The sequence below is a fragment of the Pecten maximus genome, chromosome 14, assembly GCF_902652985.1.
Source record: "Pecten maximus chromosome 14, xPecMax1.1, whole genome shotgun sequence".
NCBI lineage: Eukaryota > Metazoa > Mollusca > Bivalvia > Pectinida > Pectinidae > Pecten > Pecten maximus.
In genome coordinates this window covers 11,103,633-11,126,311 of record NC_047028.1, presented here as the reverse complement: position 1 = coordinate 11,126,311, position 22,679 = coordinate 11,103,633, and the positions used below count along the sequence as shown (strand labels likewise).

General features: G+C 38.8%; 1 protein-coding gene across 5 annotated transcripts in view; it reads right to left on the bottom strand.

Moving 5' to 3' along the window:
• Window positions 1-5,052: 5,052 nt before the first annotated feature.
• Window positions 5,053-22,679, bottom strand: part of LOC117342078 (beta-1,3-galactosyltransferase brn-like) — a 91,746-nt gene continuing 74,119 nt past the window's right edge. For 3 of the 5 annotated variants that reach the window (XM_033904055.1, XM_033904054.1, XM_033904053.1), the window contains exon 3: window positions 5,053-6,702. In XM_033904055.1, coding sequence (XP_033759946.1) covers window positions 5,328-6,368 — 1,041 coding nt within the window. In that variant the 5' untranslated portion in view covers window positions 6,369-6,702 and the 3' untranslated portion in view covers window positions 5,053-5,327. Of the gene's footprint in view, window positions 6,703-7,636; window positions 7,660-8,958; window positions 9,465-22,679 lie in introns of those variants that run through there. The other 2 variants (XM_033904056.1, XM_033904057.1) reach the window with 2 other exon arrangements.

Genomic DNA, 22,679 nt, shown 5'->3' with positions numbered 1-22,679 from the left:
TTATTGTTGTTTTCACGTCCAGACAATAAGAGTCCATATCTAGAAATAACGTTACATAAATAAAAATAAAAAACACTTCGTTGTTGTAGCGAAACTGGACTCGGCTGAGCACCGGTGGCAAGGTAGCTCAAACGGTTAGAGTTTGGGGGTCCCGGGATTGTATTGTATTACGGTAAGGTAATAAGTCAAGTTGTGAATCGTCTACACATCAATTACATAAATACCCAAATATGTATATGTCCATAATGAGTGATGTTACGCTACGAGAACTTACGGTGTATAGTGGAAACATAATAAGGACAGACTGTGTCCTATATTTCCCTATATTCATTTAGTTAGTAGCTGTAAATTGTTCTCGTATAAATCTATATTCTGTTGATCGTTGAACCCATTCAAAACGAAACTGTCTTATGTAGAGAAAGTTACGTTTATATTTGTCTTTCAAAACAGTTCTGGGACAATTTTTAAATAATCTGTCATACTTACTGCGCTACGTAGTCTCCTTCAACAATTCGATTTGAGTATGTATAACGTAAACTGTCCCTAACGAAAATTACAAAGGTTGTCCTGCATTTCAAAGACTTGGCAGTTTTCCTACCGCTTTGTGTTCAACTGCTTAACGAAAAGTCTGTATTTCGGTACTCTTCCCAGTCATTGTGTTTCACTGCCGTACTTGCACTTTGTGCTTTTATCTTGATGTGTTCTACTGTGATCTTTTGCTGTCGTATTTCGACTTTGTGTTTCACTGCCATACTACGACTTTGTGTTTCACTATCGTACTCAAACATTATGTTTTATTGTCGTACTCAAACATTGTGTTTTATTGTCTTACTCAAACATTGTGTTGTATTGTCGTACTCAAACATTTTGTTTCACTGTCGTACTCAAACATTGTTTTATTGTCGTACTGAAACGTGTTGTATTGTTGTACTGAAATATTGTGTTTCACTATCGTACTCAAACATTTTTTATTGTCGTACTCAAACATTGTGTTTTATGTCGTACTCAAACATTGTGTTTTATCGTCGTACTCAAACATTGTGTTATATTGTCGTACTCAAACTTCATTTCACTGTCATATTTCGACTTTTTATTTCATTGTCGTCCTCAAACGTTTTGTTTCACTTTTGCAAGCTCAAATTATGCGTTTCACTGTCGTCCTCCAACGTTTTTGTGTTTTGCTGTCGTTCTCAACCTTTGTTTAATTGTCGTACCTAAACTTTGTTTTAATGTCGTGTGTAAACTTCGTTTCACTGGCATGCCCAGACTTTGTGTTTTACTGTCGTACTCAAACTTCGTTTAATTGTTGTACTTAAACTTTGTTCCACTGTCGTACTTAAACTTCATTTCACTGTCGTTTTCAATTACTCTTTGTTTCACTGCCGCTTGACTTCCGTACTAAGACATCGTTTGAAACAAGGTAAACAATATTTTTTTTTGTTTTTAATTTTCTTGAGGAAAAGCGTTGATTGAACATAATAATAAGCAAATCATAAATAACTATCAGATATGATACAAATAACCAAACCAGAAGTCCTTACAAGTGTTGCATTTATAAAATCCAACAGCATGCAGCTTTCAATACACACATCAGTTGATGAACGACCTTATACTTGGGCGAAGATCATCAAGTAAATAAATCAATAATAGGGCAAAAATATATTCCACGCTGAACGTTGTATTGGAATCTCCAAACACATGATGTAGTGCAAATACATTTGAATTTGACACAGTATAGACATAATTTGATGAAGATAATGAAGCCAAAAACTTATATTGAAGATAGCATTGAACTTTTAGCTTAGAACCATTACTAGAGAAATGCTTTAAAGAGGCCGAAAAGTTTTCCACAATTGTTTACAAAAGGCGATATTATTTTGATTGAACACTTTGTTTTCTGTTTCAATTTACCTCCAACATCAACCCGATAATGAATTACGCCAGCTAAGCATAAAAACGCACATATCGCACATGTTTCCAGAACGAGACTATTACCACTACAACTGCCATCTACAGGATGATGACAGCAAACGGGTACAATATCACGCAGTGCTTGTAGGGGACGGATATATGAATATATTAGGTTTATATGGCAACATGTATAATAAAATGACATACTGTATAGACATGGAAACCAATTAGAGCTTCAGGTAAAGACATGTGGATCTAATATCTCATATTTATGTCGGACTCATCAACGAACATGCTTTATTACCTCCTGGTTTCTAAATGACCTGGCGTTATGACGGAACTCAAATAAATGCATCGTTATTCGGACATTGTTGTGGAGACTATCATATATATATCAAATAACAAAGAGAACAACATTGGCATTTTATGTTATAGAAAGGTTGTACACAAGTCAAGAGTAGCAGAAGTAACAAAATGCGAAAAAAATATTGATTTACATGAAGATCATATAAAAGTGGAAGAAAATATGACAAAGTGTTCCGGAAAAGCAAGCGTCTTCTGTCGTATAGCACTTAAAAACCATGTGTCTACAGGTAACCTTATGTGGTTTGCCGTAGGAAACCATTTAAAAGGCTACTAGTAATTGTCATTGAACTATCAGGAAAAGAAAATATTTGAAGTCTAATAAAGAGGCATTAATTAAAGTCAGAGTTATATTGATATTTAGGTAGCCAGAGATACAGACCATTTCCATGAACATTTCCCTGAAGTGCAGCGCAAGAGGATAATAAAATTCGTATAGACATAATATGATAGATATTTTGTAGCGTTTTGTAAAAGTGAGTCTAGGTGTGAGTATCTGGAACTACTCAGGAAGCCGTCATAGTGATTCCAGGAATCTCACACATATGATATACATACACATTTGTTTGGAACTACTCGTGGGAAGTGACGTAGGACTACTTCACATAACATATGAAGACGGATGGGGAACTACTCAGTAGATCGTCATAGTAATTCCGCAAAGTCTGTTAAGCAAGCTTGCCGTTCTCCCGTCACCTAGGTGGGGATACCACATGACCTGGCTAGAGTGTAGTACAAATGGTTTGTTATAAATCCCTAGCCTCACGATTGTGATCACGTGATCAAATAGCATTCTAATCGTTTTCTAATACACATTTGTAATTTGCATATTTACAGTCACATTGTTGGAATACCGAAAGTTTTCAATAAGCAGATATTTGAGGTATATTTACAGAGGGCTTATAGCCTCTGTCTTATGTGTAGATATAGGTTTTGACCAATATGAAAATATTATTAGAAACCAATTTCGGGTCAGTCAGAGTTATTAACATATTTAAGCCCAGGGTTTCGCAAAGTGTCGCTACTACAGGAAACTGGTCGTACAGCCATTATTAGCAGGGTAGGCATTGTAAAATATTATAACTTAGCACACAACCAATGTTCCTATCCAGAGACAAATATGGCATTCAAACTATACACTTTTTTTTATAACAAACATGACAATATAATACTTAAGGCTAGCGGTAAAAAATATAATAGTTGACAAAAATTAGAAAAGGAAAACCCTAAAAACATTATAACACTATAACGAAGATCTGTTTGGCCTATGATCACAATGGTTTGTATCCCCATCATTTTCCATCCAGAGGATGAAATCACATGCAACATATAAACACACACACACACACGCACACACACACACACACCACCACCACCACCCTCACACTCACACGCACGCACACTCACCCACATGCACGCACGCACGTTCACACGCACGCACGTTCACACGCACGCACGTTCATACGCACGCACGCTCACACACACGCACGCACGCTCACACGCACGCACGCACGCTCACACGCACGTACGCACGCACGCATTTATATATATATATATAGCACTAACACCATACCGGAGCATCTGAAGCTTCACAACATTTGAACGTGTTAAGCGGTAAATGCAGCGTTGTGTTTCTTATACATTACACCAATTGATAACGATAGATCAAATATCAAAATACTGGTCGTGTTTAGATTTTGTGTGTTTACCGGAAGAAAGTCACTACCAGTCCCAAGGCAAAATTCCAATGTCAAACGCAAATATTAGGCCGAAGCCTGAATATATGTAATATTACATCATCGTTGTCTACACGGACTAACAGTCAATAGATAAAAATAAGGAGGTTGGAGTTGTGGATTGGGGGGCTTGACTATGGGCTAGGAACGAAGCGAGTATTAGAGGGGGAAGTTTGGGTATTGAAGCAATGAGATGCTAGCATGCCATCAAGCTGCTGAGTCTCCAAATTGAATTTGAAAATATATCTTACCTATATAACCAGATTTAAGAAAAGTTTCCTATTGTGTCGCTTTGGCAAACATAATCTGCAGCTAATTTCTGATGCCATACAGGACATGCTATCAAATAATGAAGGCGATATCAGCGAACTATCGATATCTATAAATGATCTTTTCAGACACGATTCTTTAATCGGTGATAAGAAATTGCACAAATGTTTTCAAAGTCCCAAGAAATTCGTTATAAGTGAAGTTGAATGTATGTGTTTACATATTAAAATGGAAGAGAGACGAATGAATAAGTTACAAAGATGGAAAAAAATGAAAAAAGAAAACATTACATTTTGCACTAATATTGACAGTAAATACCGTGAAAAAGATAACGGAAAATGAAACGCCTTCAGTCATGTCCTTTTCACTGTGTATATATAATGTAAAATCGAAATATATAGAGGTTACACAACGAGTGGTTGTTGGATATGGCATTTATTTCACACGAGTAAGTTATTTTTTAAAGTTACAAAAGACACGAGCTTTAGCGAGTGTTTTTTGCAACTTTTAAAAAATAACTTACGAGTGTGAAATAAATTCCATATCCAACAATTTCGAGTCGTGTGACCTGTTTCTACCACAATAATATCGGCTCGAATCAAAGGGAAACGTGGCCAAGTATAATTTCGCGTATGCAAATAAAGTGTACCGGTGACGTCCTGGACCCAGTGATGTGACGTCATTAGATTATTGATGACGTCAATAACAATTGCAGCTTGGGTCAAAGTTCACCGTGTTAGCCAATCGAAATGCGTACAGAGTTTATACCACGTGTGGTTATACCACGTGTGGTATAAACAGATTGTTAATCAACAGCTGTAATGATTAACTGATGGTCTGAGAGTTGAATAACACAGTGTATTGTGGTAGAAAGACTTGTATACAACATGGCGTTAACCAACAATACCCAAATGAATTATTGGTTTGTCAAAAATCAGATCAAACATATTTAGAGAAAACGTATTGTGTAAAGTATGAGTAAAGTATGAAAGTAAAAATATATTTAAATAAACAGTAGGTGTGCATTTAAATGTGTACATTGCCTGGTCACACATATTTGTCTTGTGCACGTTGCCATGCTTTTATCATGTCTTCTGCGTTGTGGTTGTTGAAATGCGAGAAGAACCCTCTGTCTAAGGATGGGTTTTCTTCGTTGGTGATAAACTGTTTCACGTGCTTTGCAGTGATGTTGAGTTTATGGGCGACTATGCCTAAATAAACATCGTCTATCCAAAAGAAATCAACATATGGAAAAGCATGGTAGAAACGGAGAGCACAACTGTATGAAGTAAGATAAGCACCACCTCCTAGATATGACGGAAACAAATGGAAGGGGAAGTGGATCTTAGATATCGCCCATTTGGAATCGGCTCTACTTGGAACCGCACTGACTACTTTCTTTCCATAAAACACTGTTTTTCGTTCGTTTTCTGGAATAGATTTAATGTATAGAAGCACTTTGGGTATGTTCACGAAATGGTCGTCGTCCACAAATAAAAAGAAGTCTGCTTTAGAACAATACTTCACTGCCCAACTATATCCCATTATGGTCTTTAATGTGTTGTTGCTGTAATTGTCAATGAAGTCCTCCTGCACGATGTCCTGGTACGTTTGTGACTCGAGAGAGATGAACTGGGACGTCTGAGGAGAATCAGCGACCAGAAACACAATTTTGACATTACGTCGTTTAGTCCTACCCCAGGACATCCGTATAGTCATTCTCAGACGGTCGTTTTTGACGGCGGATTTGACTAGAACTAACAGGTTTGGAGACATATCAAATCCTAAACTTTGTTTTGTATTGAAGGAACATGTTGATGGACGGTGGATGTATCTGAACGGATGTTTGTTTATCGGAGAGTAATCCGGTTCCGTATCATTCACAATCTTATCTTCTACAATTTTACGGAGATCTATTTCTAACGGGAAGAAAAATCCGAAGTTATATTTTGGAAAAGTTGTGATATCATCATATCGGTCTGGTCCAGTATGCTGTTGTAAAAAGTCATGAATGGAAATAAACAGTAAACACGTGACACAAAACACAAGAACACTGTTTTTTACCCGAGATATCCTGTAACATTTCATAATGACCGGCTCACCCAGGCGACAATCCAATCACTCTTGAAGTTTCGCCATGAAATATCCACGGATACCACTTATATCACTAAACACGTTAATCAGAGGCTGTCATTGCTCAACTCCTAATCATTTCCTTCCTGGTCCTCAGTATGTGGATAAGATTTGAATGTGACCAATCATATGGTGCATGCTTTATGTCGAGTTATAAGCGACCACTCAGTCGTTGATGTATCGGAGGTCCTTTGCGTACGGCCAGCAAAGCTAACATCGCTTCAAAGAGGAACGCGTGGTACTCTGGCCGTATCGGTGATGTATAAAAAGGGCATGCGTCTCGTCATTTCTGAAAGATAAAAGAAAAGGAAACACTGACACTATGTTAGCTGTTACACTGTTCATTGATATAAATACACACGTCAACAAATAGCAGACCAATTTACTGCGTGAAAGTCAAGCCCAATATCCAGGCGTCCTTTTAAACGTACACAATTCGGTTGTTAAGCAGACGTAGAACTGCCCCAGTACTAACATCGTTATGAATAAACTTCAATGTGGTATTTATCTGTGGACTTAAAATGTGCTTTGAAATAAAATGTATGTAATATAAATACATGACATGTGACATATTATAAATTATAGATATCTACAACATTTGTATCAAATATTAAACACTTGGGCTGTGTTTTGATCGTGAAACTTACAGTACAAGTATTATGACCTTTGGGTTATCCTGTTAATAATCAAAATATATAAAACAAATCTCTCACCTGGATGGTAATTATGGCAACTCACTCAAATTATATTACAAATACAGTGGAACTTCGTTAACTCGAAGTCGACGGGACCACGAAAAAACTTCGAGTTATCCGAGTGTTCGAATTAAGCGAGGTATCGTTTTTGGTGAAAAGTTTGGTCAATATTTATCAACATTATATAATCATTATAACTTCGCTCTGTCGCTCATCAGTTTAGTGTGAAGACTGGTCAATACATGTAAATATATATGTAATGTTTCGTTATGTCACTTGTACTTTGGTGTAGTTTTGCCGATATACAGTCACGATAAAGTTTCTTTCACTTAGTCACTTCAATAACGATCTGATGTGCAAGTCATGTTTGCAAAAGGTAAACGATAAAACGGAATTCGACAAAATAACAAGTTATTACTGTTAAAACAAATAACCGTTTAAAGTTTAACACAGATTGCATACAAAACGTAACAGAACCATTACCTTTTATTGGACATATATAAAATACTGTTTGATCGGCCTACTTACTTTTTCCATGTGTATTAGCACCGGAAGTTGGGCTCAGTTTAAAGATTTAATAGGCGCCGGTGACACTGTCATTTCTACACCTGTAAAAACATCAGCCGGGTAGATCTACCGGTGTGTCAGAGATTAGTTCCGCTTGAGTGAACGGGTAGATGAGTTGTGTACTTTATCCGTATGGGGAATGCCACTCACTATCTTGCATTGCAGAAACCCCAGGTCAATATTATCGTACCAGATATAACACCATAAATCCAACGATTAAAAAAATCGTTATATTTTCCTTATAGTGCCCCGCCCATAAAGCTCCTTGGGATTTTCTGCATTACTTATATAAAACATTTATTCTCCTTCCCGCAAGGACGTCCAACCATATCCTTTCAGAACTAGGGTTTCGACGAATTCCTTTATTTCCCATACCGGGCCCTACCCCTCCGCCCCTGAGGTAGGGGTGATCAATCTTATCATTTGTAAAGTTTTGAATCCCCACCACATCGGAACGCTACCAGTCAAATATGAGTGACCTATTTCTTTTCTTCAAAAAATAGGTAACACAAACCAATATAAGCAAATGACGGTTTTGGCCTAACCCCTCAGCCCCTGCCCCTACCCCAAACAAATTTTCCTTTTTTGCATATAAAAGGCGTATTTGGATTTTATATCAGGTATTTGACCCTGATTTACCCCGACACGTCATTCAATGATATCATGGACATTAGTTTGACATGAAAGGTCAATAAAGGTCAAATTATATTAATCATCTGGCTGGCCTGGATGGAAAAACCCGGATAAAACCACATGGTCGGGCAGGTGAGCTCATATTTTCCCACGTTCAATCGTGGAACCGAACCCCGGCCGCCTAGGTGAAAGGCGAACGTGTCACGGTGTCGCCCGTACATCCCGACCATCTATCGTTTGGGTGTATTTGCCAATAAATTTGTCAGTCTTTGGAATCTCCCATAAAGCTAGTGTTATATTTTGCAAATGAATGCAGGTGAATGTTTTAAAGTGTCCATGCCATTTCAAAGACAAAGTTAATCATTGGTTTGATGCAGGCCAAGTCAAATTAGCATTAATATCGTAAAATGGTTGTCACGATGAAAGTTTTGAATCAAAATACATGTATTATGCGTTAATGTGTAGAAAGGTTAATGTTATCCTGTTCCAGCAAGCTGTCGTGAAATATGAACTTACTTGTCTGATATCACATTTCCATTTCCACATTTAGTCAATAAAATTAATTATCATTACAAATTAGATTTATAGGTACATATATTTTTCCGAATATGTATTTGACGAGAAAAAAAGTATTGTAAATAATAGCTTACCTTCGCGTACATGTCACATAAACTAAGGCCTTGTGTAATGACAACAGAGAGATCGTGGACCAAGCTCGCTCTGATATGTGGACAACGCTATTGTAGTGATATACTAATTATAAAAGACGCTCGTGTATGTGTAGACAACGTATGTGTCCAGTATATGTGTGCATAAGCACTTCTTATAATCTGCCATCAATAGACAAAGCCAATCGGCCCATTACCCATCACTGGCTTGACAAAGTAATTGGAGATTCATATCGGCATTAACGTTACACACTATCTGTTATTATGTAACACCAAAATAACACTAGTACTCTTAGTATCTGTTGTTTTTGAACCACAGTGTAAGTATATGGTATATGTTAATGCCCACCAGCTCATAGTATCTTCTAAATATCTAAAATTAGTTTTAATAACAATTATATAATTACATGCATGCAATGTCTGTGAATGTATAATGTGTGTTTGTGTGTATGAGGAAGTATGTGTTCTAATTGTCTAGTTTTTTTTTGTTCATTTTCCCCCATTCATTTACAATATCTATTAATTTTCATTTATTATATACTGGAAGCTAGGGAGACAGCTTATATAGGCTATGCCTGTTGCTTAATCCTCATTGATTTATCAATAAAATATGTTTGAAACGAAACACACTATCTGTTACTGAATGTAAATGAGAAAACACAATCAACTTTGCTGTCACGTGTACAATCTATTGTTTAAGTGTACGACTGTTATACTACTACACATGTGTATTCGTCCAAACATGATTGACATTGAAATGTCGGTTTTTGAAAGATTTTAATATTAAATAATAAACTATTCTACCCCTTGCTGATCTGCCACATCACAAGAGAAATGTAGTTTTGCTGTGTATATGCTATACTTGATTTTTACAATGCTTGTTGTTCACAATGCTGATATAACTATACCACAGAAATTCCTTATCTTTTCGACGCGTGCAGGTTATAACCTGTTTATTGATATAAAATCCTATACTTAAAGCCAAATATTTACTGACATTGTAATTAAGTGTGTACAGGTAAGTGTCCTACATTTAACATTTCATTTGAAGACATTCGCTATAAGGGGCATCTTCGCTAGCCAAGGCTTCTGATTACGTTACACTCCACGAACCCTTGGCGGATATAGTCGTGTTCAAACCGTCGCGCCCTGGAATCCCAGGGCAACCAATCAAATCGCATTTTACATTCAGGCTTGGTTTCGCATTAAACAAAAACTGCGGCACCCAGTACAGAGCTACATTGTCGACTATGTCATTGCATTTTACCTATATACAGATACGTACAATCATTGGGGAAACATTCACAGTGTTTGATCAATTGATAGAAGTCATTGATCACACATCTCATCGAAATGACACAAGCCTTCATGTGTGTCTGTAAACATCACCGATGAAGTACATTGGTAACGCTCATTTTGATTGGTCGAACATTTCATGAATAAAGGGTGGTAATTTCGAATCTCCGCTAGAGGGGCCAGAACTGACGACTATATCCGCCAAGGGTTCGTGGAGTGTAACGTAATCTGAAGCCTTGGCTAGCGAAGATGTATAAGGGGTGGCCCACGGCCTCTGTTTACGAGGCGGCTTAAAGTAGTCAACGCGCAAAATTACACTTTATCATATTTTTACCAGTGAAATATCGAAAATTCTTTATTCTATAAATGTGATATATATCACTATAGTGAAAAGTATGACTTTTTCTGATATGACCAAATATATCCACACTCGTTTGGCTAATATTCTGATATTTTTCACTCATGGTAGGCTCTCGTGAAAAATATTATAACTCGTTAAATATATTTGCTATTATTGAAGACACTGTTAGACATCCTCTATTTTTTGCACCGATCCTGAAAGCGAGTAGGCAAGAAACAAGAGGCCCAGGGGCCTTAACGGTCATCTGACTCTAAATTAAAACCCTTATATTATTGTAGTATGCATTCTCTGTAGCAAGTATATAGTGGCACTGTTGGCCATGGTGGCCATCTTGGATATCTGACCGACCCAATAAATAATAACACTTGGTCTGGACCATCTAAGGATCATTTCTGGTAAGTTAGAGCTGAATCCCACCAGTGGAATTTGAGAAGAAGTTTGAAATAGGTGTTGTTCAGGAAAACCATGATTGCGCAATCATGTTACAAAATGGCCGCCATTGCTGCCATGCCAAAGTTTTTACAAGGCCGAAAAAATAGCAACACTTTGTTGGCACTCCTTCCTTAACATCCTCACCAATTTCAAGCTCAATGGCACCAGTGGAACTGGAGAAGAAGTTTAAAATGTGTTTTTTAAGATGGCGGATATGGCGGCCATCTTGCATTTCAGACCAATCTAAAAAATAACAACACTTGGTCGTGATCATCTCAGGAACATTTCAGGCAAGTTTCAGCCCAACAGCACTGGTGGAACTTGAGAAGAAGTTTAAAATGTGTTTTCAAAATGGCGGCTATGGGGGCCATCTTGGATTTCGGACCGACCCGAAAAATAACAACACTTGGTCGGGACCATATCAGGATCATTTCAGGCAAGTTTCAGCTCAATAGCACTGCTGGAACTTGGGAAGAAGTTTAAAATGTGTTTTTCAAGATGGCGCCTATGGCGGCCATCTTGGATTTCGGACCGACCCGAAAAATAACAACACTTGGTCGGGATCATCTCAGGATCATTTCTGGCAAGTTTCAGCCCAACAGCCCTGGTGGAACTTGAGAAAAAGTTTAAAATAAGTTTTTCAAGATGGCGGCTATGGCGGCCATCTTGGATTTCGGACGGACCCGAAAAATAACAACACTTGGTCGGGATCATATCAGGATCATTTCAGGCCAGTTTCAGCTCAATAGCACTGGTGGAACCTGAGAAAAAGTTTAAAATGTTTTTTACAAGATGGCGGCTATGGCGGCAATCTTGGATTTTGGACTGACCCGAAAAATAACAACACTTGGTCGGGATCATATCAGGATCATTTCAGGCAAGTTTCAGCTCAATAGCACTGGTGGAACTTGAGAAGAAGTTTAAAATGTGTTTTTTCAAGATGGCGGCTATGGCGGCGGCCATCTTGGACTTCAGACCGACCCGAAAAATAACAACACTTGGTCGGGATCATATCAGGATCATTTCAGGCAAGTTTCATCTCAATAGCACTGGTGGAACTTGAGAAGAAGTTTAAAATGTGTTTTTCAAGATGGCGGCTATGGCGGCCATCTTGGATTTCGGACCGACCCGAAAAATAACAACACTTGGTCGGGATCATCTCAGGATCATTTCAGGCAAGTTTCAGCTCAATAGCACTGGTGGAACTTGAGAAGAAGTTTAAAATGTGTTTTTCAAGATGGCGGCTATGGCGGCCATCTTGGATTTTGGACCGACCCGAAAAATAACAACACTTGGTCGGGATCATCTCAGGATCATTTCAGGCAAGTTTCAGCTCAAAAGCACTGGTGGAACTTGAGAAGAAGTTTAAAATGTGTTGCTCAAGATGGCGGCTATGGTGGCCATCTTGGATTTTGGACCGACCCGAAAAATAACAACACTTGGTCGGGATCATATCAGGATCATTTCAGGCAAGTTTCATCTCAATAGCACTGGTGGAACTTGAGAAGAAGTTTAAAATGTGTTTTTCAAGATGGCGGCTATGGCGGCCATCTTGGATTTCGGACCGACCCGAAAAATAACAACACTTGGTCGGGATCATCTCAGGATCATTTCAGGCAAGTTTCAGCTCAATAGCACTGGTGGAACTTGAGAAGAAGTTTAAAATGTGTTTTTCAAGATGGCGGCTATGGCGGCCATCTTGGATTTTGGACTGACCCGAAAAATAACAACACTTGGTCGGGATCATCTCAGGATCATTTCTGGCAAGTTTCAGCCCAACAGCACTGGTGGAACTTGAGAAGAAGTTTAAAATGTGTTTTCAAAATGGCGGCTATGGCGGCCATCTTGGATTTCGGACTGACCCGAAAAATAACAACACTTGGTCAGGACCATCTCAGGATCATTTCAGACAAGTTTCAGCTTAATCCCACTGGTGGAACTTGAGAAGAAGATTGAAATGTGAAAAGTTTACGGACGGCGGACGGCGGACGGCGCACGGCGCACGGCGCACGGCGGACGACGACGGACGAAGCACGATGGCTATAGGTCATCCTGACCCTTCGGGTCAGATGACCTAAAAACAGCTTAAAGAAAACTTTGGAATAGCAAATATCGATAAAATGAAAAACAAACAGAACACGATTAGTGGGAATATCGATGTAAAAAGGTATGACATGAGATTATTTTAAAAGAGGAACCTTAATGTTTGTGTCAGGATCGGGACACTCGCATATAATGTGTCTACCTGTTCTGTAACACAATCGCAGAGACGGGAAGTAAAGTGGGTGTCTTTGGTAGTTATAGAGACAGGAAGTAAAGTGGTTGTCTTTGGTAGTTATAGAGACGGGAAGTAAAGTGGTTGTCTTTGGTAGTTATAGAGACGGGAAAAAAAGTGATTGTCTTTGGTAGTTATAGAGACGGGAAGTAAAGTGGTTGTCTGTGGTAGTTATAGAGACGGGAAGTAAAGTGGTTGTCTTTGGTCGTTATAGAGACGGGAAGTAAAGTGGTTGTCTTTGGTAGTTATAGAGACGGGAAGTAAAGTGGTTGTCTTTGGTAGTTATAGAGACGGGAAGTAAAGTGGGTGTCTTTGGTAGTTATAGAGACAGGAAGTAAAGTGGTTGTCTGTGGTAGTTATAGAGACGGGAAGTAAAGTGGTTGTCTTTGGTAGTTATAGAGACAGGAAGTAAAGTGGGTGTCTTTGGTAGTTATAGAGACGGGAAGTAAAGTGGTTGTCTTTGGTAGTTATAGAGACGGGAAGTAAAGTGGTTGTCTTTGGTAGTTATAGAGACGGGAAGTAAAGTGGTTGTCTTTGGTAGTTATAGAGACGGGAAGTAAAGTGGTTGTCTTTGGTAGTTATAGAGACGGGAAGTAAAGTGGTTGTCTTTGGTAGTTATAGAGACGGGAAGTAAAGTGGTTGTCTTTGGTAGTTATAGAGACGGGAAGTAAAGTGTGTGTTTTTGGTAGTTATAGAGACAGGAAGTAAAGTGGTTGTCTTTGGTAGTTATACAGACAGGAAGTAAAGTGGGTGTCTTTGGTAGTTATAGAGACGGGAAGTAAAGTAGTTGTCTTTGGTAGTTATAGAGACGGGAAGTAAAGTGGTTGTCTTTGGTAGTTATAGAGACGGGAAGTAAAGTGGTTGTCTTTGGTAGTTATAGAGACGGGAAAAAAAGTGATTGTCTTTGGTAGTTATAGAGACGGGAAGTAAAGTGGTTGTCTTTGGTAGTTATAGAGACGGGAAGTAAAGTGTGTGTTTTTGGTAGTTATAGAGACAGGAAGTAAAGTGGTTGTCTTTGGTAGTTATACAGACAGGAAGTAAAGTGGGTGTCTTTGGTAGTTATAGAGACGGGAAGTAAAGTAGTTGTCTTTGGTAGTTATAGAGACGGGAAGTAAAGTGGTTGTCTTTGGTAGTTATAGAGACGGGAAGTAAAGTGGTTGTCTTTGGTAGTTATAGAGACGGGAAAAAAAGTGATTGTCTTTGGTAGTTATAGAGACGGGAAGTAAAGTGGTTGTCTGTGGTAGTTATAGAGACGGGAAGTAAAGTGGTTGTCTTTGGTCGTTATAGAGACGGGAAGTAAAGTGGTTGTCTTTGGTAGTTATAGAGACGGGAAGTAAAGTGGTTGTCTTTGGTAGTTATAGAGACGGGAAGTAAAGTGGGTGTCTTTGGTAGTTATAGAGACAGGAAGTAAAGTGGTTGTCTGTGGTAGTTATAGAGACGGGAAGTAAAGTGGTTGTCTTTGGTAGTTATAGAGACAGGAAGTAAAGTGGGTGTCTTTGGTAGTTATAGAGACGGGAAGTAAAGTGGTTGTCTTTGGTAGTTATAGAGACGGGAAGTAAAGTGGTTGTCTTTGGTAGTTATAGAGACGGGAAGTAAAGTGGTTGTCTTTGGTAGTTATAGAGACGGGAAGTAAAGTGGTTGTCTTTGGTAGTTATACAGACAGGAAGTAAAGTGGGTGTCTTTGGTAGTTATAGAGACGGGAAGTAAAGTGGTTGTCTTTGGTAGTTATAGAGACGGGAAGTAAAGTGGTTGTCTTTGGTAGTTATAGAGACGGGAAGTAAAGTGGTTGTCTTTGGTAGTTATAGAGACGGGAAGTAAAGTGGTTGTCTGTGGTAGTTATAGAGACGGGAAGTAAAGTGTGTGTTTTTGGTAGTTATAGAGACAGGAAGTAAAGTGGTTGTCTTTGGTAGTTATACAGACAGGAAGTAAAGTGGGTGTCTTTGGTAGTTATAGAGACGGGAAGTAAAGTAGTTGTCTTTGGTAGTTATAGAGACGGGAAGTAAAGTGGTTGTCTTTGGTAGTTATAGAGACGGGAAGTAAAGTGGTTGTCTTTGGTAGTTATAGAGACGGGAAGTAAAGTGGTTGTCTTTGGTAGTTATAGAGACGGGAAGTAAAGTGGTTGTCTTTGGTAGTTATAGAGACGGGAAGTAAAGTGGTTGTCTTTGGTAGTTATAGAGACGGGAAGTAAAGTGGTTGTCTGTGGTAGTTATAGAGACGGGGAGTAAAGTGGTTGTCTTTGGTAGTTATAGAGACGGGAAGTAAAGTGGTTGTCTGTGGTAGTTATAGAGACGGGAAGTAAAGTAGTTGTCTTTGGTAGTTATAGAGACAGGAAGTAAAGTGGTTGTCTTTTTGTAGTTATAGAGACAGGAAGTAAAGTGGTTGTCTTTGGTAGTTATAGAGACGGGAAGTAAAGTGGTTGTCTTTGGTAGCTATAGAGACGGGAAGTAAAGTGGTTGTCTTTGGTCGTTATAGAGACGGGAAGTAAAGTGGTTGTCTTTGGTAGTTATAGAGACGGGAAGTAAAGTGGTTGTCTTTGGTAGTTATAGAGACGGGAAGTAAAGTGGGTGTCTTTGGTAGTTATAGAGACAGGAAGTAAAGTGGTTGTCTGTGGTAGTTATAGAGACGGGAAGTAAAGTGGTTGTCTTTGGTAGTTATAGAGACGGGAAGTAAAGTGGGTGTCTTTGGTAGTTATAGAGACGGGAAGTAAAGTGTGTCTTTGGTAGTTATTGAGACGGGAAGTAAAGTGGGTGTCTTTGGTAGTTATAGAGACGGGAAGTAAAGTGGTTGTCTTTGGTAGTTATAGAGACAGGAAGTAAAGTGGGTGTCTTTGGTAGTTATAGAGACGGGAAGTAAAGTGGTTGTCTTTGGTAGTTATAGAGACGGGAAGTAAAGTGGGTGTCTTTGGTAGTTATAGAGACAGGAAGTAAAGTGGTTGTCTTTGGTAGTTATAGAGACGGGAAGTAAAGTGGTTGTCTGTGGTAGTTATAGAGACAGGAAGTAAAGTGGTTGTCTTTTGTAGTTATAGAGACGGGAAGTAAAGTGGGTGTCTTTGGTAGTTATAGAAACAGGAAGTAAAGTGGGTTTCTTTGGTAGTTATAGAGACAGGAAGTAAAGTGGTTGTCTTTGGTAGTTATACAGACAGGAAGTAAAGTGGTTGTCTTTGGTAGTTATACAGACAGGAAGTAAAGTGGGTGTCTTTGGTAGTTATAGAGACAGGAAGTAAAGTGGTTGTCTTTGGTAGTTATAGAGACAGGAAGTAAAGTGGTTGTCTTTGGTAGTTATAGAGACGGGAAGTAAGTGGTTGTCTTTGGTAGTTATAGAGACGGGAAGTAAAGTGGGTGTCTTTGGTAGTTATAGAGACGGGAAGTAAAGTGGTTGTCTTTGGTAGTTATAGAGACGGGAAGTAAAGTGGGTGTCTTTGGTAGTTATAGAGACAGGAAGTAAAGTGGTTGTCTTTGGTAGTTATACAGACAGGAAGTAAAGTGGTTGTCTTTGGTAGTTATAGAGACAGGAAGTAAAGTGGTTGTCTTTGGTAGTTATAGAGACAGGAAGTAAAGTGGTTGTCTTTGGTAGTTATAGAGACGGGAAGTAAAGTGGTTGTCTTTGGTAGTTATAGAGACAGGAAGTAAAGTGGGTGTCTTTGGTAGTTATAGAGACGGGGAGTAAAGTGGTTGTCTTTGGTAGTTATAGAGACGGGAAGTAAAGTGGTTGTCTTTGGTAGTTATATAGACGGGAAGTAAAGTGGGTGTCTTTGGTAGTTATAGAGACGGGAAGTAAAGTGGTTGTCTTTGGTAGTTATAGAGACAGGAAGTAAAGTGGGTGTCTTTGGTAGTTATACAGACAGGAAGTAAAGTGGTTGTCTTTGGTAGTTATACAGACAGGAAGTAAAGTGGGTGTCTTTGGTAGTTATAGAGACATGAAGTAAAGTGGTTGTCTTTGGTAGTTATAGAGACAGGAAGTAAAGTGGTTGTCTTTGGTAGTTATAGAGACGGGAAGTAAAGTGGTTGTCTTTGGTAGTTATAGAGACGGGAAGTAAAGTGGGTGTCTTTGGTAGTTATAGAGACGGGAAGTAAAGTGGTTGTCTTTGATAGTTATAGAGACGGGAAGTAAAGTGGGTGTCTTTGGTAGTTATAGAGACAGGAAGTAAAGTGGTTGTCTTTGGTAGTTATACAGACAGGAAGTAAAGTGGTTGTCTTTGGTAGTTATAGAGACAGGAAGTAAAGTGGTTGTCTTTGGTAGTTATAGAGACAGGAAGTAAAGTGGTTGTCTTTGGTAGTTATAGAGACGGGAAGTAAAGTGGTTGTCTTTGGTAGTTATAGAGACGGGAAGTAAAGTGGTTGTCTGTGGTAGTTATAGAGACGGGGAGTAAAGTGGTTGTCTTTGGTAGTTATAGAGACGGGAAGTAAAGTGGTTGTCTGTGGTAGTTATAGAGACGGGAAGTAAAGTAGTTGTCTTTGGTAGTTATAGAGACAGGAAGTAAAGTGGTTGTCTTTTTGTAGTTATAGAGACAGGAAGTAAAGTGGTTGTCTTTGGTAGTTATAGAGACGGGAAGTAAAGTGGTTGTCTTTGGTAGTTATAGAGACGGGAAGTAAAGTGGGTATCTTTGGTAGTTATAGAGACGGGAAGTAAAGTGGTTGTCTTTGGTAGTTATAGAGACGGGAAGTAAAGTGGGTGTCTTTGGTAGTTATAGAGACAGGAAGTAAAGTGGTTGTCTGTGGTAGTTATAGAGACGGGAAGTAAAGTGGTTGTCTTTGGTAGTTATAGAGACAGGAAGTAAAGTGGGTGTCTTTGGTAGTTATAGAGACGGGAAGTAAAGTGGGTGTCTTTGGTAGTTATACAGACAGGAAGTAAAGTGGGTGTCTTTGGTAGTTATAGAGACATGAAGTAAAGTGGTTGTCTTTGGTAGTTATAGAGACAGGAAGTAAAGTGGTTGTCTTTGGTAGTTATAGAGACGGGAAGTAAAGTGGTTGTCTTTGGTAGTTATAGAGACAGGAAGTAAAGTGGTTGTCTGTGGTAGTTATAGAGACGGGAAGTAAAGTGGTTGTCTTTGGTAGTTATAGAGACGGGAAGTAAAGTGGTTGTCTTTGGTAGTTATAGAGACAGGAAGTAAAGTGGTTGTCTTTGGTAGTTATAGAGACGGGAAGTAAAGTGGTTGTCTTTGGTAGTTATAGAGACGGGAAGTAAAGTGGGTGTCTTTGGTAGTTATAGAGACGGGAAGTAAAGTGGTTGTCTTTGATAGTTATAGAGACGGGAAGTAAAGTGGGTGTCTTTGGTAGTTATAGAGACAGGAAGTAAAGTGGTTGTCTTTGGTAGTTATACAGAAAGGAAGTAAAGTGGTTGTCTTTGGTAGTTATAGAGACAGGAAGTAAAGTGGTTGTCTTTGGTAGTTATAGAGACAGGAAGTAAAGTGGTTGTCTTTGGTAGTTATAGAGACGGGAAGTAAAGTGGTTGTCTTTGGTAGTTATAGAGACAGGAAGTAAAGTGGTTGTCTTTGGTAGTTATAGAGACGGGAAGTAAAGTGGTTGTCTGTGGTAGTTATAGAGACGGGAAGTAAAGTAGTTGTCTTTGGTAGTTATAGAGACAGGAAGTAAAGTGGTTGTCTTTTTGTAGTTATAGAGACAGGAAGTAAAGTGGTTGTCTTTGGTAGTTATAGAGACGGGAAGTAAAGTGGTTGTCTTTGGTAGTTATAGAGACGGGAAGTAAAGTGGGTATCTTTGGTAGTTATAGAGACGGGAAGTAAAGTGGTTGTCTTTGGTAGTTATAGAGACGGGAAGTAAAGTGGGTGTCTTTGGTAGTTATAGAGACAGGAAGTAAAGTGGTTGTCTGTGGTAGTTATAGAGACGGGAAGTAAAGTGGTTGTCTTTGGTAGTTATAGAGACAGGAAGTAAAGTGGGTGTCTTTGGTAGTTATAGAGACGGGAAGTAAAGTGGGTGTCTTTGGTAGTTATTGAGACGGGAAGTAAAGTGGGTGTCTTTGGTAGTTATAGAGACGGGAAGTAAAGTGGTTGTCTTTGGTAGTTATAGAGACAGGAAGTAAAGTGGGTGTCTTTGGTAGTTATAGAGACGGGAAGTAAAGTGGTTGTCTTTGGTAGTTATAGAGACGGGAAGTAAAGTGGGTGTCTTTGGTAGTTATAGAGACAGGAAGTAAAGTGGTTGTCTTTGGTAGTTATAGAGACGGGAAGTAAAGTGGTTGTCTGTGGTAGTTATAGAGACAGGAAGTAAAGTGGTTGTCTTTTGTAGTTATAGAGACGGGAAGTAAAGTGGGTGTCTTTGTTAGTTATAGAAACAGGAAGTAAAGTGGGTTTCTTTGGTAGTTATAGAGACAGGAAGTAAAGTGGTTGTCTTTGGTAGTTATACAGACAGGAAGTAAAGTGGTTGTCTTTGGTAGTTATACAGACAGGAAGTAAAGTGGGTGTCTTTGGTAGTTATAGAGACAGGAAGTAAAGTGGTTGTCTTTGGTAGTTATAGAGACAGGAAGTAAAGTGGTTGTCTTTGGTAGTTATAGAGACGGGAAGTAAAGTGGTTGTCTTTGGTAGTTATAGAGACGGGAAGTAAAGTGGGTGTCTTTGGTAGTTATAGAGACGGGAAGTAAAGTGGTTGTCTTTGGTAGTTATAGAGACGGGAAGTAAAGTGGGTGTCTTTGGTAGTTATAGAGACAGGAAGTAAAGTGGTTGTCTTTGGTAGTTATAGAGACAGGAAGTAAAGTGGTTGTCTTTGGTAGTTATAGAGACAGGAAGTAAAGTGGTTGTCTTTGGTAGTTATAGAGACAGGAAGTAAAGTGGTTGTCTTTGGTAGTTATAGAGACGGGAAGTAAAGTGGTTGTCTTTGGTAGTTATAGAGACAGGAAGTAAAGTGGGTGTCTTTGGTAGTTATAGAGACGGGGAGTAAAGTGGTTGTCTTTGGTAGTTATAGAGACGGGAAGTAAAGTGGTTGTCTTTGGTAGTTATATAGACGGGAAGTAAAGTGGGTGTCTTTGGTAGTTATAGAGACAGGAAGTAAAGTGGGTGTCTTTGGTAGTTATAGAGACAGGAAGTAAAGTGGGTGTCTTTGGTAGTTATAGAGACGGGAAGTAAAGTGGTTGTCTTTGGTAGTTATAGAGACGGGAAGTAAAGTGGTTGTCTTTGGTAGTTATAGAGACGGGAAGTAAAGTGGTTGTCTTTGGTAGTTATAGAGACGGGAAGTAAAGTGGTTGTCTTTGGTAGTTATAGAGACGGGAAGTAAAGTGGTTGTCTTTGGTAGTTATAGAGACAGGAAGTAAAGTGGGTGTCTTTGGTAGTTATAGAGACAGGAAGTAAAGTGGGTGTCTTTGGTAGTTATATAGACGGGAAGTAAAGTGGGTGTCTTTGGTAGTTATAGAGACGGGAAGTAAAGTGGTTGTCTTTGGTAGTTATAGAGACAGGAAGTAAAGTGGTTGTCTTTGGTAGTTATAGAGACGGGAAGTAAAGTGGTTGTCTTTGGTAGTTATAGAGACAGGGAAGTAAAGTGGGTGTCTTTGGTAGTTATAGAGACAGGAAGTAAAGTGGGTGTCTTTGGTAGTTATAGAGACGGGAAGTAAAGTGGTTGTCTTTGGTAGTTATAGAGACGGGAAGTAAAGTGGTTGTCTTTGGTAGTTATATAGACGGGAAGTAAAGTGGGTGTCTTTGGTAGTTATAGAGACAGGAAGTAAAGTGGTTGTCTTTGGTAGTTATAGAGACAGGAAGTAAAGTGGTTGTCTTTGGTAGTTATAGAGACGGGAAGTAAAGTGGGTGTCTTTGGTAGTTATAGAGACAGGAAGTAAAGTGGTTGTCTGTGGTAGTTATAGAGACGGGAAGTAAAGTGGTTGTCTTTGGTAGTTATAGAGACAGGAAGTAAAGTGGTTGTCTTTGGTAGTTATAGAGACGGGAAGTAAAGTGGTTGCATTTGATGGTTATAGAGACGGGAAGTAAAGTGGTTGTTTTTGGTAGTTATAGAGACAGGAAGTAAAGTGGGTGTCTTTGGTAGTTATAGAGACGGGAAGTAAAGTGGGTGTCTTTGGTAGTTATAGAGACGGGAAGTAAAGTGGGTGTCTTTTGTAGTTATAGAGACGGGAAGTAAAGTGGTTGTCTTTGGTAGTTATAGAGACGGGAAGTAAAGTGGGTGTCTTTGATAGTTATAGAGACAGGAAGTAAAGTGGTTGTCTTTGGTAGTTATAGAGACGGGAAGTAAAGTGGGTGTCTTTGGTAGTTATAGAGACGGGAAGTAAAGTGGGTGTCTTTGGTAGTTATAGAGACAGGAAGTAAAGTGGTTGTTTTTGGTGGTTATAGAGACAGGATATAATCCGGCATGTTCGCCTTTGCCCCCTTCTAAGGAAACATTAGAGACAAAACATATCTACTTTCTCCATTGCATTGCTTTATCCTATCTTTCTCTGCTTTATGTAAAATTTATACCCCCTGGTTGTCGCAATGGCGTCATAAACCAGAGCTGTCCATGCATGTCCCTGTATAAATGTTTTACTTAATGTTCGTTTGAGTATATACTTTGCTATCTTAATAGAATCATCCTAGTCCTTATAAAACAGATAAAGATTGGTAACCCCCTTCTTATCGTCCGTTAGATTTATAATTCTATTGAGAATATGGTAAACTGTAGGCCGAATACGTACATTGAAATATACAGAAGCACATTTGAGAACTCCTACTTGATGGCCTTTTGAAAGACATGGCTGTTATGTATGAATATAATTAACAGTCCTGAGTGTCTTACGTGTTCTCGTTAAACTGCTTTAGTACAATAGACCAATTCGGTACAGTCGTCTCGATATCAAGTATGAACAAGTCACTCACAATTAGGTATGCATGTATCAATGTACACGATTCCAACGTGATAAGATATGGTAGATGATATATATATAGGCTTAATATTTCTACAATTCGTAATTAATTTGCATCAATACATAGTAACAAAATCAAGCTGCATCACCTGGTCTGTGATTTTTACGGCTCTTAACTATGTTTCTACGTTATCTATTTATTTTGCACCTATAAAAGAAGTGGGATTAGTCTATATTCCTCGATTCGCAAATCATACCCCCTAAAATATGTACCCGAGCATTTTGTATCAATTAAAAGTAGCAAGGATTGCCAGAATTCTATATTTCCTGCCTGTATTACTGATTAAACGATGCCTACCCTTGTTATCATGTTCGTATATCTGATATACTGTTGTTTTATAACACTACAGAGCATAATTAATGACGGTTCAAACCTGAACTCTCATCACTAATACAACAACTTTAATACAGCTTTGTCCTCTCGCTACCCCAGGTTAGTGTTTTCGAGGCCCGAAAATAATTAACGGTGACCTTCCGCGTTCAACTTTT